We start from the raw sequence: 16,258 nt of genomic DNA on the forward strand, positions 1-16,258 counted from the left end.
AGGCCAAACAACTCAAAATCAAAAAGTCGTCAATCAGTAAGTATTAGGAAAACAAAACATCAAGACGCAGAGAAGAGGTCAGCACAAAACAAAAAAGGTCAAAAGACAAAGCTGTCTCGCACCACCTAGGAAAACTTGCGAATGTTCATAGTACAGGTACCTATTGAACAAAAGATACATGGAAGTTTAGCAACTGGAGCAGTTTGTATCTCCTCGAGCCAGTGCAATATATCCGGTTAGAATCAAAGCTCACATGTCTCTTATTTGAGGGACCAGATTCTGCCGCAATTTCGCCGTGAGCCGTTAAATAGCAGTTAAGATAAAACAAATAATATGGGATTTAAAAAAATAAAATGGGACTTTTAAGGTTTATTTTGGCATAATTTTTCGAACATTTCAATCATTCCTGACGCCTAAAATAGAGTCTAAGTTTTACCGTAGTCATTGACGCCTATTCAAGACTAGCGTGAATTGGTAAGCTTAAATTATTATTCAAATGCTTAGTTTATTTTTTTAAAAACAACAAATTTTTAGATTAAAAAAAATCATGCCGTTTTCCATCAAAATCCAAGCCAAAAGATCGAACTACAACATCAGCAAGTCTCTTTCGTGTTGCGTTCAATAACATTAACATATTTAAATAAGCTATAGTAATTTGAACACATTGACATCATCCAGCTCTTTGATTGGTTAATTAGCGATTTGACCTATTTGACCTACAGTACAGTTCTCGCGGAAGCTTTGGCTTTTGTGGCATCATTGTCATTGCCTACGCATGGCTTCATTGTCGCATCAGTATCGCATCATTGTGGCATCAGCTTTGCGTCATTGAAAATTGAAGCTGTGTTCGCCTCACTTATTGTGTGGCATCATCGTGGCCTCAGCTTCGCAGTGAAGTGAAGTACATTGCAATCTGCAAGGTAACGAGTGTCATATTGACTGCAAGGAAAATCGTGATAAATTTAAATCACACGATGCAATCGTCGTTCGGATACAACGCAATTTGCTACACGAAATGAAACTGTTCTTGTTATAAAATTACCTTATTTTCGTTCATTTTATTTGCTGGTGAGAGAACAGATTCAGATTCCTCATTTTGGTGGTATTTTTCTGTGTTTCGTTTAGTTTTAGCCGAGTCCGATCTCATGCCCGGACTACTAATACATACGAAACACACGTACGCCGCCTGGTGCATCGGCGTTGTCACCTGCCATCTTGATACAAAGTTCCAAACAAGTGCGTACATTTCCAACTATGAGCTCGATCTATACATACTTTAAAAGTATTCTTACAAAAAATATTTTCGAATAAAAACGAGCCACAGGCCTTGTAAAAAAATCGAATATCACTTGACATGCAGAAAAAATTTATTGGGCTTCAAAAAAAAGTATTCATTTAGTTGTAGCCGTAAATATTTGGTGACCAGTCGATGAACAATTTGAAACTCATTATACACACGGAAGTCCTTCGATACTGAATATCATCGACCCCAATCTGGTTTACCTTATTTCCCAACTTGCAAAACAGATTTGTATCTCAGCCCAGTTTTTCTTTTTTCGAACTGAGGTCAAATCCCAGCCGTTTGTCAAAATATACCGATGTTTTTCAGTGAATGATTGTGAAGCCTGTCACAGCACAGTGAATCGACGCCGGAGATTGGATGGTACGACGACCCTTAAATTAGCGTCAAATATGCTTTGTTACAACATCATTGATTGGCTGAGAGTCACCTGATCGGAGCACAACCTGGGTCACAGAACCATATTTGTCCATATTATCAACTGGACTTTGCGAGAGAACCACACCCACATTTTCAACCATTTTCAGCGCGGAAGTTGCCAACAAATGTCAAAAAACTCGTGAATTTTATGGATTTGAATAAAATAAAGCTAGCGATTGGTAAGACTGGATAATAATATATCCCCCGATGCTCTTCGAATTTTTTTTATTTTATTTCAAGACGAGAAATGGATAATTGAAGTTCCATCAATTTCAGGGCGACTATTTCACAGCGACAACTCTACGCTGTGTTGTAGTTTCGCGAGGTAAAAAAATATATAATAAATAGTACTTGTTTAATTATTTGGTTTTACAGCCCGCAAATTACGGGACATGATCCCCATGAATTACGATAAATAAATGCTGATTGTGTTGAATGATGGACGTCCGGATCGTTTGGAGAAACCAAAGGGGATCGATATTCCAAACAAATTATTGGAACACGGTCGGTAGACATTTAAAACAATTGAAATTATTAAAGAAAGACGAGATTTTTCCAGATATTTACGAACATACTGTCATACCAAATACATGCAAAATTGACAAATACACAAAGAGATATTAGGTTTTATTTTAGCCTTAGAAATATTTTCTTTCACTCAGTCCATGCGTGGGACTTCTATTTAGCTTCATTGTCCTTCGGCTTGTGTTCTCCTTGGGGGAAATAACAATAATTACACAAATCGTAAACTCAACACAGTCAGGAAAAGAAACCCAGACAACCATGTCGTACTTCTGTTGAAATACATTTTGTAGCAGTGCGTCACGTCAGAATATTGTTTAAAATAAAATAGTGAATCCCAGCCAAATCTAGGTCAAAGGGTCAGATTGCGTGCATATAATTATTGATAGTTAAAACAAAAAGTATTTGAACTTTTGACGGTTGTTCAACATCTATGCACAGTTACTAAACTCGTAACCGTGATCTATGAAAACCAGAAAATTGTTAGTAGTCCGAATTTTTGCACAGTCGAAAATAAAGCGGAAATTCAACAAGCGGTCGCAAAAGCGAGCGATTGAAAAGCGGAAGCGGGCGAGAGGTTGGGCAAAATGAGTTCTGTACTTCTTTGTTTGATGAAGCGATGCTGATGCCACATTGTCGTCATAATGAGGCCACAATGAAGCGAAGCGATAACCGCCTAACTTTTTAATGTCGCGACATTGATGCGATGCTGAAGCCATAACAATGCCATAATGATGCGATGCTGAAGCGAAGGTGAAGCTGAAGTGAAGCCAAAGCTTCCGCGAGAACTGTACTGTAAGAGAACATGGCAGATATCCTACAGCATTGAGCATTAGGAGACCAAAATTATTCGCTTACGATGAAACTAAGTTGAATTTTATTTCAATTTTGTATTTCATAACAATTCAGCAAATTTATTATGTGTACATTATTATCACTGCTGAGTAATAATCAACATTTGTGAAGCGCAGCATGACCGGATTTCGCAACCTTGATCATTTTCTGCTACGCAATGCAGTTGTGATCATTTTCATTTGAAACTTCATTTAGAATATACTTTCATTACCAATAAAAGGAAAATCTCTCAGTCAATCAGAAACTCGGATTCACGCCTTCGGGGAATGTCCCACTTAGATGCTCACATCGATTTTATTTTTAGAGGGGCCGAAATTTTAGAGTTTTTACAGTACTCTTGAATAGGCGTCAATGACTACGATAAAACTTGTATGATTGTGGGTCAGGAATGAGTGTTGTTTTGACTGGGGTAATGTGTTTACATTCCAATACAGTTTTAATTTCGCGCTTTTGGACTCACGGCGAAATTAAAACCATGTGGATATTTTCTACATGTACAGTAGATAATATTTTCTACTAGACAGTAATGTTAGATTTATGGTCAGCTAAAAACTAAACACTCGTACAGATTTACAACCACACAGACAGAGTAAAACTAATGGACTAGTGTTCTCCAAGAATAAAAAGCATTGTGGCCAATTTTCAATTTGCATACTAATTAGCATGATATTTTTAAACTTGAGATACATTGACATCGTCATGTTTTCTTGATTTATAATTAAGGCAATTGTATTAATTAAATAATTCATAATTATAATTTCTTCAAGTCAAGGTAAAAAAATCAAGTCTTTTCAATAGACCACATGCACCTAACCCAAAAGCATGCATGTCACCATTAAAATTACATTGCGCATGTGCAGTAGTGGTAATTTTATAACAACAAACAAAATGGCAACTGAAAACATACTTTGAACAGAAAACATTTTCTGTATGTGATCAATGTAACAACAACATTTCTTGTCTCATTTTACTGGTGAATCACGGTGCCTGAATTGCTTCCTTGTTTTTCAATGTGCTTGATATATTATACTTGTCATCAAAGTGCAGGTTATCAAGTTAATGCTCCATTTTATTTTATTCAAAATTTAGTGAATTTAGACTTAGGGAAGAGTAGGAAATCAAACTCGCGGTTTACCGCGGTCATTACCGCGGTGGTGGTGGGTGCTCGCCGGTCGACCGCATTTTATGCAAATTTATGCATAGATTCCATGACCCCGGTTTACCGCGGTCGTGTGCGGTAGGCTCGCCTGGCAATTTACACCCTATTGTTAAGACTATGAATGGACACAATAGACTGGGAAACTAAAGGTTACTTGCCGCCAAGTTGAAATAATAAAAATCGAGTGGTACCAGAAGATTGGAAAAATCGTCTATATTAGTTCGCAGAAGAACACTATTTTATTTTCACGAGTCTTGGTATAACATCGCAAAGCAACCCAGAATAATGTAGACCCCACATAATGTAAAATATTATCACATTATTTTGAATTTACATCATGTATAGTCTCAGGATTTATTTTAAAAGATTAATGTTTCGCGTATACCAATATAATCGGGCGAAGTATAAATTCCGAGTGTAAAACACTCGATGAGAGGCCGCAGTTTACGTTACCTCGAGACCATGCACTAAGTAGGAAAAGCAAGCCGAAGTCGAAGAGGGAGTGTCACACACTTGGTGCTACAATATATACTACAACAACTGGGTGATCAGCGAAAAAAATAGCGCACTTCTTGGCGAAACTGACTATAAATCTAATAAACCTTGGCCCAAGTTTAACCTCAAGTCACGCGCTGAACAAGTGGGTTGTTACCTTGGTGACCATTCGCGCTCCGCGCGTTGACCTTTTTATTATACACATCCCATTACGCAAATTTTTACTGGCTCTGCATTGCCTACGTAAAAATTGTTACCGTACTGGCTGTGAATATTTCACCATTGCCGACGTGATAATGCGTTGCCTTCGTAATAATTACGCAAACTTATTTTCCATTGCTTACGTACTGGCTGTGAATATTTCAACTTTGCCGACTTGATAATGCGTTGCCTTTGCAATAATTACGCAAACTTATTTTTTATACCCCTGTCGACCCCTCGAGTCAGGCTGCTATCACCCTTTCTATTTCAGTAATTGACGGTCTGTAGGTGTTAAGTTGTCACCTCCAACTGATTGAGCGGGCAATTAAATACGCGATAATACCAGACTTAGTTTTTCTACTTTAAAACTGACGGCAAAACACAATACAATCGTCCGGAGCCATCGAACTATGCGACTTAGTCGAAACCACTACTTACTGCCTCAGAGACGGGGCCACTGAATAACTGTTGTTGATAATGATATTGTAAACAAACACGCACACACAAAACATTAAAGCCAGAAAAGTCAAGTCAAGAAACAACATTTCAAATAATAATTATGGTTTGACATCTATATCATTTTGAAATAAACTAAATTTCATGTAAATAAAATCCACGCGTTACAATTTACTGTAATTTCAAACTCGGGGCAGCGTACTTTGAACGCAGAGTATTCGATCGCTTACATTTCCAGTGAAAAAAAACAAAACAACGTCAGGTGCTTTTGAACTACGTGCGGTTGGCACAGTAACGGGCAATGACCTCAGCGGTTCACACGCAATGAAATTCTAATCAAGCCAGCTAGCGTTATCGTACGGTATCATAAACTCAATAATTATTCATTCAAAATGCCTTTCACACTCACGAGTACCATGGAACACGAACATGTAACAGAAAAATAACGTCTTTTGTTTAAAAAAGATTCTGTCAACCAAGAATACATGCGCAAGGCAAGATTTGTGAAACAAAACAGAAAATAAATAATCATGTCATTGTCAGTGCAATGCAGACAGCCTGACCTGTTTTGATTAGTTCGCCCGTTTCTCGTTTGCTAGCCATTTTTTCTGGAATGTGACACAAATGGTGAACATGATACTGCCAACTCAATCAAGAACCAGGATACAGCTTGGATACGCTGAAACTTTGTAAATCGTCCTCTTTTCAATTGTAAACTTTATTCCAGTGTTACGCTAAATACATGTACTAAATACTAAACAAGCGCACATATCGTATTCATTTACAGCATCGGATTTTAAAACAATGACTCGTGGAATCACAAAGAAACTGTTAAGTACGTATTTCACACATTACCGAGGACCGCGGTAGAGACCGGTACAGCGGTAGAGACCCCTAATTATAAGCAGTCCGCGGCTCTCCCCGGCGTTCTGCGGTACACCGCGGTAATGACCGCGGTGCACCGCCCGTTTGATTTCCTACTCTTCCCTTATATATATTCTTTGTTGTCTCCAATGATTGATAGGTTTACTGTATGGCTTGTTTTCTGTCATCACATTAACATTTCGTCTTCATGTATAAACACTTTGTATTTCACTAGCAACATAATGTATTCACAGTAATCAAGAGTTGTCAATGTTTTATTTAATAGTGTACATTGCTTTAAATATGTGCACTATCAACAATACAGACCCCAATCTACATTTGTAAAATTTTGCCGATATGTGGTTCTCACTTGCATATACTGCTGTCGATCAAAGCATCATGAACACACTTTAGCACAACCGAGACACAAAGGGCCTTTTTAACAATTTTGATTACCAATTTTTACTCCAGTCAGCAATACTAATTCCTAGGTATTGATTAACAAAACTTGTATTTTAAGAAAGGTGACAAAAGTTGACTCAAAGAATTAGGTGCACTGACCTGTAATGCTGCCATCTGCATAGTGTAATTTCTGGCTTCTTCTTCTTTATGTCCCATTGCTTGCGCCTCACGTAAAGCTTGCTCAACTTTTTGTTGTTCTCTCATTAACTGATTGACTGTGGCTTCTCTCTCGACCTACAAATCATATAAGATACAAAGATAAAGCAGCCAAAAATCTCAACCAATGACAAAAAATATAACTATTGAACAATATTAAAGCCAAGAAGTAGCACTTTATGTCATAACATGAGATGCTATTGATAAGACAATTATATTACATGGTTCACATATCTAAACATGGATATTGAAAAATGGATGCCGCTGACATCACCACCATTGCAAGCCCATACCCATAGCTGGCTTACTTGGTGGGTGTGCTATCCCCACTACCCGGCTTACTTGGTGGGTGTTAAAGCCCCCCACTACCCGGCTTCCTTGGTGGGTGTGCTATCCCTCACTACCCGACTTACTTGGTGGGTGTGCTATCCACCTCTACCCGGCTTACTTGGTGGGTGTGCGATCCCCCCCTACCCAGCTTACTTGGTGGGTGTGCTATCCCCCACTACCCGGCTTACTTGGTGGGTGTGCTATCCCCCACTACCCGGCTTACTTGGTGGGTGTGCTCCCCCACTACTCGGCTTACTCAGTGGGTGTGGCTATCCAACACGACTCAGCTTACTTGGTGGGTGAGGCTATCCCCCACTACCCAGCTTACTTGGTGGGTGTGCTATCCCCCACTACCCAGCTTACTTAGTGGGTGTGCTATCCCCAACTACCCGGCTTACATGGTGAGTGTGGCTATCCCACACTACTCGGCTTACTCAGTGGGTGTGGCTATCCACCACTACCCGGCTTACTTAGTGGGTGAGGCTATCCCCCACTACCTGGCTCACTTGGTGGGTGTGACTATCCAACACTACCCGGCTTACTTGATGGGTGTGGCTATCCAACACTACCCAGCTTACTCGGTAGGTGTGGCTATCCAACACAACCCGGCTTACTTGGTGGGTGTGGCTATCCAACACTACCCAGCTTACTCGGTAGGTGTGGCTATCCAACACAACCCGGCTTACTTGGTGGGTGTGGCTATCCAACACAACCCGGCTTACTTGGTGGGTGTGGCTATCCAACACAACCCGGCTTACTTGGTTGGTGTGGCTATCCAACACTACCCGGCTTACTTGGTAGGTGTGGCTATCCAACACAACCCGGCTTACTTGGTTGGTGTGGCTATCCAACACTACCCGGCTTACTTGGTGGGTGTGGCTATCCAACACTACCCAGCTTACTTGGTAGGTGTGGCTATCCAACACAACCCGGCTTACTTGGTGGGTGTGGCTATCCAACACAACCCGGCTTACTTGGTAGGTGTGGCTATCCAACACAACCCGGCTTACTTGGTTGGTGTGGCTATCCAACACAACCCGGCTTACTTGGTTGGTGTGGCTATCCAACACAACCCGGCTTACTTGGTTGGTGTGGCTATCCAACACTACCCGGCTTACTTGGTGGGTGTGGCTATCCAACACAACCCGGCTTACTTGGTGGGTGTGGCTATCCAACACAACCCGGCTTACTTGGTGGGTGTGGCTATCCAACACAACCCGGCTTACTTGGTGGGTGTGGCTATCCAACACAACCCGGCTTACTTGGTAGGTGTGCCTATCCAACACAACCCGGCTTACTTGGTTGGTGTGGCTATCCAACACTACCCGGCTTACTTGGTGGGTGTGGCTATCCAACACTACCCAGCTTACTTGGTAGGTGTGGCTATCCAACACAACCCGGCTTACTTGGTGGGTGTGGCTATCCAACACAACCCGGCTTACTTGGTGGGTGTGGCTATCCAACACAACCCAGCTTACTTGGTGGGTGTGGCTATCCAACACAACCCAGCTTACTTGGTGGGTGTGGCTATCCAACACTACCCGGCTTACTTGGTGGGTGTGGCTATCCAACACTACCCAGCTTACTCGGTAGGTGTGGCTATCCAACACAACCCGGCTTACTTGGTGGGTGTGGCTATCCAACACAACCCGGCTTACTTGGTAGGTGTGGCTATCCAACACAACCCGGCTTACTTGGTGGGTGTGGCTATCCAACACTACCCGGCTTACTTAGTGGGTGTGGCTATCCAACACAACCCGGCTTACTTGGTGGGTGTGGCTATCCAACACAACCCGGCTTACTTGGTAGGTGTGGCTATCCAACACAACCCGGCTTACTTGGTTGGTGTGGCTATCCAACACTACCCGGCTTACTTGGTTGGTGTGGCTATCCAACACTACCCGGCTTACTTGGTGGGTGTGGCTATCCAACACTACCCGGCTTACTTAGTGGGTGTGGCTATCCAACACAACCCGGCTTACTTGGTGGGTGTGGCTATCCAACACAACCCGGCTTACTTGGTGGGTGTGGCTATCCAACACAACCCGGCTTACTTGGTAGGTGTGGCTATCCAACACAACCCGGCTTACTTGGTGGGTGTGGCTATCCAACACAACCCGGCTTACTTGGTGGGTGTGGCTATCCAACACAACCCGGCTTACTTGGTTGGTGTGGCTATCCAACACTACCCGGCTTACTTGGTAGGTGTGGCTATCCAACACAACCCGGCTTACTTGGTTGGTGTGGCTATCCAACACTACCCGGCTTACTTGGTGGGTGTGGCTATCCAACACTACCCAGCTTACTTGGTAGGTGTGGCTATCCAACACAACCCGGCTTACTTGGTGGGTGTGGCTATCCAACACAACCCGGCTTACTTGGTAGGTGTGGCTATCCAACACAACCCGGCTTACTTGGTGGGTGTGGCTATCCAACACAACCCGGCTTACTTGGTGGGTGTGGCTATCCAACACAACCCAGCTTACTTGGTGGGTGTGGCTATCCAACACAACCCAGCTTACTTGGTGGGTGTGGCTATCCAACACTACCCGGCTTACTTGGTGGGTGTGGCTATCCAACACTACCCAGCTTACTCGGTAGGTGTGGCTATCCAACACAACCCGGCTTACTTGGTGGGTGTGGCTATCCAACACAACCCGGCTTACTTGGTAGGTGTGGCTATCCAACACAACCCGGCTTACTTGGTGGGTGTGGCTATCCAACACTACCCGGCTTACTTAGTGGGTGTGGCTATCCAACACAACCCGGCTTACTTGGTGGGTGTGGCTATCCAACACAACCCGGCTTACTTGGTAGGTGTGGCTATCCAACACAACCCGGCTTACTTGGTTGGTGTGGCTATCCAACACTACCCGGCTTACTTGGTTGGTGTGGCTATCCAACACTACCCGGCTTACTTGGTGGGTGTGGCTATCCAACACTACCCGGCTTACTTAGTGGGTGTGGCTATCCAACACAACCCGGCTTACTTGGTGGGTGTGGCTATCCAACACAACCCGGCTTACTTGGTGGGTGTGGCTATCCAACACAACCCGGCTTACTTGGTGGGTGTGGCTATCCAACACTACCCAGCTTACTTGGTAGGTGTGGCTATCCAACACTACCCGGCTTACTTGGTGGGTGTGGCTATCCAACACTACCCTGCTTACTTGGTGGGTGTGGCTATCCAACACAACCCGGCTTACTTGGTGGGTGTGGCTATCCAACACTACCCGACTTACTAGGTGGGTGTGGCTATCCAACACTACCCGGCTTACTTGGTAGGTGTGGCTATCCAACACAACCCGGCTTACTTGGTGGGTGTGGCTATCCAACACAACCCGGCTTACTTGGTGGGTGTGGCTATCCAACACAACCCGGCTTACTTGGTAGGTGTGGCTATCCAACACAACCCGGCTTACTTGGTTGGTGTGGCTATCCAACACTACCCGGCTTACTTGGTGGGTGTGGCTATCCAACACTACCCAGCTTACTTGGTAGGTGTGGCTATCCAACACAACCCGGCTTACTTGGTGGGTGTGGCTATCCAACACAACCCGGCTTACTTGGTGGGTGTGGCTATCCAACACAACCCAGCTTACTTGGTGGGTGTGGCTATCCAACACAACCCAGCTTACTTGGTGGGTGTGGCTATCCAACACTACCCGGCTTACTTGGTGGGTGTGGCTATCCAACACTACCCGGCTTACTTGGTGGGTGTGGCTATCCAACACTACCCAGCTTACTCGGTAGGTGTGGCTATCCAACACAACCCGGCTTACTTGGTGGGTGTGGCTATCCAACACAACCCGGCTTACTTGGTAGGTGTGGCTATCCAACACAACCCGGCTTACTTGGTGGGTGTGGCTATCCAACACTACCCGGCTTACTTAGTGGGTGTGGCTATCCAACACAACCCGGCTTACTTGGTGGGTGTGGCTATCCAACACAACCCGGCTTACTTGGTAGGTGTGGCTATCCAACACAACCCGGCTTACTTGGTTGGTGTGGCTATCCAACACTACCCGGCTTACTTGGTTGGTGTGGCTATCCAACACTACCCGGCTTACTTGGTGGGTGTGGCTATCCAACACTACCCGGCTTACTTAGTGGGTGTGGCTATCCAACACAACCCGGCTTACTTGGTGGGTGTGGCTATCCAACACAACCCGGCTTACTTGGTGGGTGTGGCTATCCAACACAACCCGGCTTACTTGGTGGGTGTGGCTATCCAACACTACCCAGCTTACTTGGTAGGTGTGGCTATCCAACACTACCCGGCTTACTTGGTGGGTGTGGCTATCCAACACTACCCTGCTTACTTGGTGGGTGTGGCTATCCAACACAACCCGGCTTACTTGGTGGGTGTGGCTATCCAACACTACCCGACTTACTAGGTGGGTGTGGCTATCCAACACTACCCGGCTTACTTGGTAGGTGTGGCTATCCAACACAACCCGGCTTACTTGGTGGGTGTGGCTATCCAACACTACCCGGCTTACTTGGTTGGTGTGGCTATCCAACACTACCCGGCTTACTTGGTTGGTGTGGCTATCCAACACAACCCGGCTTACTTGGTGGATGTGGCTATCCAACACTACCCGGCTTACTTGGTGGGTGTGGCTATCCAACACTACCCAGCTTACTTGGTAGGTGTGGCTATCCAACACTACCCGGCTTACTTGGTGGGTGTGGCTATCCAACACTGCCCGGCTTACTTGGTGGGTGTGGCTATCCAACACAACCCGGCTTACTTGGTGGGTGTGACTATCCAACACTACCCGGCTTACTTGGTGGGTGTGGCTATCCAACACTACCCGGCTTACTTGGTGGGTGTGGCTATCCAACACTACCCGGCTTACTTGGTGGGTGTGGCTATCCAACACTACCCGGCTTACTTGGTTGGTGTGGCTATCCAACACTACCCGGCTTACTTGGTGGGTGTGGCTATCCAACACTACCCGGCTTACTTGGTGGGTGTGGCTATCCAACACTACCCGGCTTACTTAGTGGGTGTGGCTATCCAACACAACCCGGCTTACTTGGTGGGTGTGGCTATCCAACACAACCCGGCTTACTTGGTGGGTGTGGCTATCCAACACAACCCGGCTTACTTGGTGGGTGTGGCTATCCAACACTACCCAGCTTACTTGGTAGGTGTGGCTATCCAACACTACCCGGCTTACTTGGTGGGTGTGGCTATCCAACACTACCCTGCTTACTTGGTGGGTGTGGCTATCCAACACAACCCGGCTTACTTGGTGGGTGTGGCTATCCAACACTACCCGACTTACTAGGTGGGTGTGGCTATCCAACACTACCCGGCTTACTTGGTAGGTGTGGCTATCCAACACAACCCGGCTTACTTGGTGGGTGTGGCTATCCAACACAACCCGGCTTACTTGGTGGGTGTGGCTATCCAACACAACCCGGCTTACTTGGTAGGTGTGGCTATCCAACACAACCCGGCTTACTTGGTTGGTGTGGCTATCCAACACTACCCGGCTTACTTGGTGGGTGTGGCTATCCAACACTACCCAGCTTACTTGGTAGGTGTGGCTATCCAACACAACCCGGCTTACTTGGTGGGTGTGGCTATCCAACACAACCCGGCTTACTTGGTGGGTGTGGCTATCCAACACAACCCAGCTTACTTGGTGGGTGTGGCTATCCAACACAACCCGGCTTACTTGGTAGGTGTGGCTATCCAACACAACCCGGCTTACTTGGTGGGTGTGGCTATCCAACACTACCCGTCTTACTTAGTGGGTGTGGCTATCCAACACAACCCGGCTTACTTGGTGGGTGTGGCTATCCAACACAACCCGGCTTACTTGGTAGGTGTGGCTATCCAACACAACCCGGCTTACTTGGTTGGTGTGGCTATCCAACACTACCCGGCTTACTTGGTTGGTGTGGCTATCCAACACTACCCGGCTTACTTGGTGGGTGTGGCTATCCAACACTACCCGGCTTACTTAGTGGGTGTGGCTATCCAACACAACCCGGCTTACTTGGTGGGTGTGGCTATCCAACACAACCCGGCTTACTTGGTGGGTGTGGCTATCCAACACAACCCGGCTTACTTGGTGGGTGTGGCTATCCAACACTACCCAGCTTACTTGGTAGGTGTGACTATCCAACACTACCCGGCTTACTTGGTTGGTGTGGCTATCCAACACAACCCGGCTTACTTGGTAGGTGTGGCTATCCAACACAACCCGGCTTACTTGGTTGGTGTGGCTATCCAACACAACCCGGCTTACTTAGTGGGTGTGGCTATCCAACACTACCCGGCTTACTTGGTGGGTGTGGCTATCCAACACTACCCGGCTTACTTGGTGGGTGTGGCTATCCAACACAACCCGGCTCACTTGGTAGGTGTGGCTATCCAACACTACCCGGCTTACTTGGTGGGTGTGGCTATCCAACACTACCCGGCTTACTTGGTAGGTGTGGCTATCCAACACTACCCGGCTTACTTGGTGGGTGTGGCTATCCAACACAACCCGGCTTACTTAGTGGGTGAGGCTATCCAACACTACCCGGCTTACTTGGTGGGTGTGGCTATCCAACACAACCCGGCTTACTTGGTGGGTGTGGCTATCCAACACAACCCAGCTTACTTGGTTGGTGTGGCTATCCAACACAACCCGGCTTACTTGGTGGGTGTGGCTATCCAACACAACCCAGCTTACTTGGTTGGTGTGGCTATCCAACACAACCCGGCTTACTTGGTGGGTGTGGCTATCCAACACTACCCGGCTTACTTGGTGGGTGTGGCTATCCAACACTACCCGGCTTACTTGGTGGGTGTGGCTATCCAACAACCCAGCTTACTTGGTTGGTGTGGCTATCCAACACAACCCGGCTTACTTGGTGGGTGTGGCTATCCAACACTACCCAGCTTACTTGGTTGGTGTGGCTATCCAACACAACCCGGCTTACTTGGTGGGTGTGGCTATCCAACACTACCCGGCTTACTTGGTGGGTGTGGCTATCCAACACTACCCGGCTTACTTGGTGGGTGTGGCTATCCAACACTACCCGGCTTACTCAGTGGGTGTGGCTATCCAACACGACTCGACTTACTTGGTGGGTGAGGCTATCCCCCACTACCCAGCTTACTTGGTGGGTGTGACTATCCAACACAACCCGGCTTACTTGGTAGGTGTGGCTATCCAACACAACCCGGCTTACTTGGTTGGTGTGGCTATCCAACACTACCCGGCTTACTTGGTGGGTGTGGCTATCCAACACTACCCGGCTTACTTGGTGGGTGTGGCTATCCAACACAACCCGGCTTACTTGGTGGATGTGGCTATCCAACACTACCCGGCTTACTTGGTTGGTGTGGCTATCCAACACAACCCGGCTCACTTGGTAGGTGTGGCTATCCAACACTACCCGGCTTACTTGGTGGGTGTGGCTATCCAACACAACCCGGCTCACTTGGTAGGTGTGGCTATCCAACACTACCCGGCTTACTTGGTGGGTGTGGCTATCCAACACAACCCAGCTTACTTGGTTGGTGTGGCTATCCAACACAACCCGGCTTACTTGGTGGGTGTGGCTATCCAACACAACCCAGCTTACTTGGTTGGTGTGGCTATCCAACACAACCCGGCTTACTTGGTGGGTGTGGCTATCCAACACTACCCGGCTTACTTGGTTGGTGTGGCTATCCAACACTACCCGGCTTACTTGGTGGGTGTGGCTATCCAACACAACCCAGCTTACTTGGTTGGTGTGGCTATCCAACACAACCCAGCTTACTTAGTGGGTGTGCTATCCAACACTACCCAGCCTACTCGGTAGGTGTGGCTATCCAACACAACCCGGCTTACTTGGTGGGTGTGGCTATCCAACACAACCCGGCTCACTTGGTAGGTGTGGCTATCCAACACAACCCGGCTCACTTGGTAGGTGTGGCTATCCAACACTACCCGGCTTACTTGGTGGGTGTGGCTATCCAACACAACCCGGCTCACTTGGTAGGTGTGGCTATCCAACACTACCCGGCTTACTTGGTGGGTGTGGCTATCCAACACAACCCAGCTTACTTGGTTGGTGTGGCTATCCAACACAACCCGGCTTACTTGGTGGGTGTGGCTATCCAACACTACCCGGCTTACTTGGTTGGTGTGGCTATCCAACACTACCCGGCTTACTTGGTGGGTGTGGCTATCCAACACAACCCAGCTTACTTGGTTGGTGTGGCTATCCAACACAACCCGGCTTACTTGGTGGGTGTGGCTATCCAACACAACCCAGCTTACTTAGTGGGTGTGCTATCCAACACAACCCAGCTTACTCGGTAGGTGTGGCTATCCAACACAACCCGGCTCACTTGGTGGGTGTGGCTATCCAACACTACCCGGCTTACTTGGTGGGTGTGGCTATTCAACACTACCCGGCTTACTTGGTAGGTGTGACTATCCAACACTACCCTGGCTCACTTGGTGGGTGTGGCTATCCACCTTCACTGCATAGCTATCGCCCACTACCACATGCGAGTCCACACCAATATTTGGCTTGCTTTCTAGGTAATGCCCTCCAATGCAACCCCTGCTTGCCAAGCTTGTTCGCTCAGTGTGGCAGTCATCCTTAGAATCACTCAATACTATGTAACTGACCTGTGCTTTCCTCTGTTCCTCTTCAAGAGCAAGTCGTAATTTATCCGCTTCTTTCAATGCTGCTTTCATTTTAGCCTCAATTTCTGGATCAGGACGCTGAGATAATTCATTCTGTGTATCTCGCAGTGATTCATTCAGAGTTTGAGCTTCACCCAAAGACTTTTCAAGGTCATCTATTCTCTATGGTAGTGATAAATTACAGATTAGTTATTCATTTATTGGTCCTCAGAAAAGAATTGTATCCATTGCAACTGACTGTAGTACTAGGCACTGCATAACAGGCCCTTCCCCCAGAACACCACAGGTCCCCTGGTACATCACAAGTACACCACCAGTACAAAAGTAAAAACATATGGATTTATTCATACATGTATATGTAAATGGTAATAAATGCATTACAAT

General features: G+C 46.4%; 2 protein-coding genes across 7 annotated transcripts in view; one reads left to right on the plus strand and one right to left on the minus strand.

Moving 5' to 3' along the window:
* LOC102801418 (centriolin-like) overlaps positions 1 to 16,258 on the minus strand; it is a 204,129-nt gene that overhangs the window by 152,588 nt on the left and 35,283 nt on the right. For all 6 annotated transcript variants that reach the window (XM_085493889.1, XM_085493887.1, XM_085493886.1 and 3 more), the window contains exons 13-14: positions 15,857 to 16,036; positions 6,834 to 6,968 (exon numbers count right to left, since the gene is read on the minus strand). In XM_085493889.1, the coding sequence (XP_085350015.1) occupies positions 6,834 to 6,968; positions 15,857 to 16,036 (315 nt within the window). The remainder of the gene's footprint in view (positions 1 to 6,833; positions 6,969 to 15,856; positions 16,037 to 16,258) is intronic.
* LOC100378319 (haloacid dehalogenase-like hydrolase domain-containing protein 3) overlaps positions 1 to 16,258 on the plus strand; it is a 148,018-nt gene that overhangs the window by 55,326 nt on the left and 76,434 nt on the right. The gene's annotated exons all lie outside the window — the stretch shown is intronic.

The sequence above is a fragment of the Saccoglossus kowalevskii genome, chromosome 19 (assembly GCF_978046115.1).
Source record: "Saccoglossus kowalevskii chromosome 19, keSacKowa6.1, whole genome shotgun sequence".
Lineage (NCBI taxonomy): Eukaryota > Metazoa > Hemichordata > Enteropneusta > Harrimaniidae > Saccoglossus > Saccoglossus kowalevskii.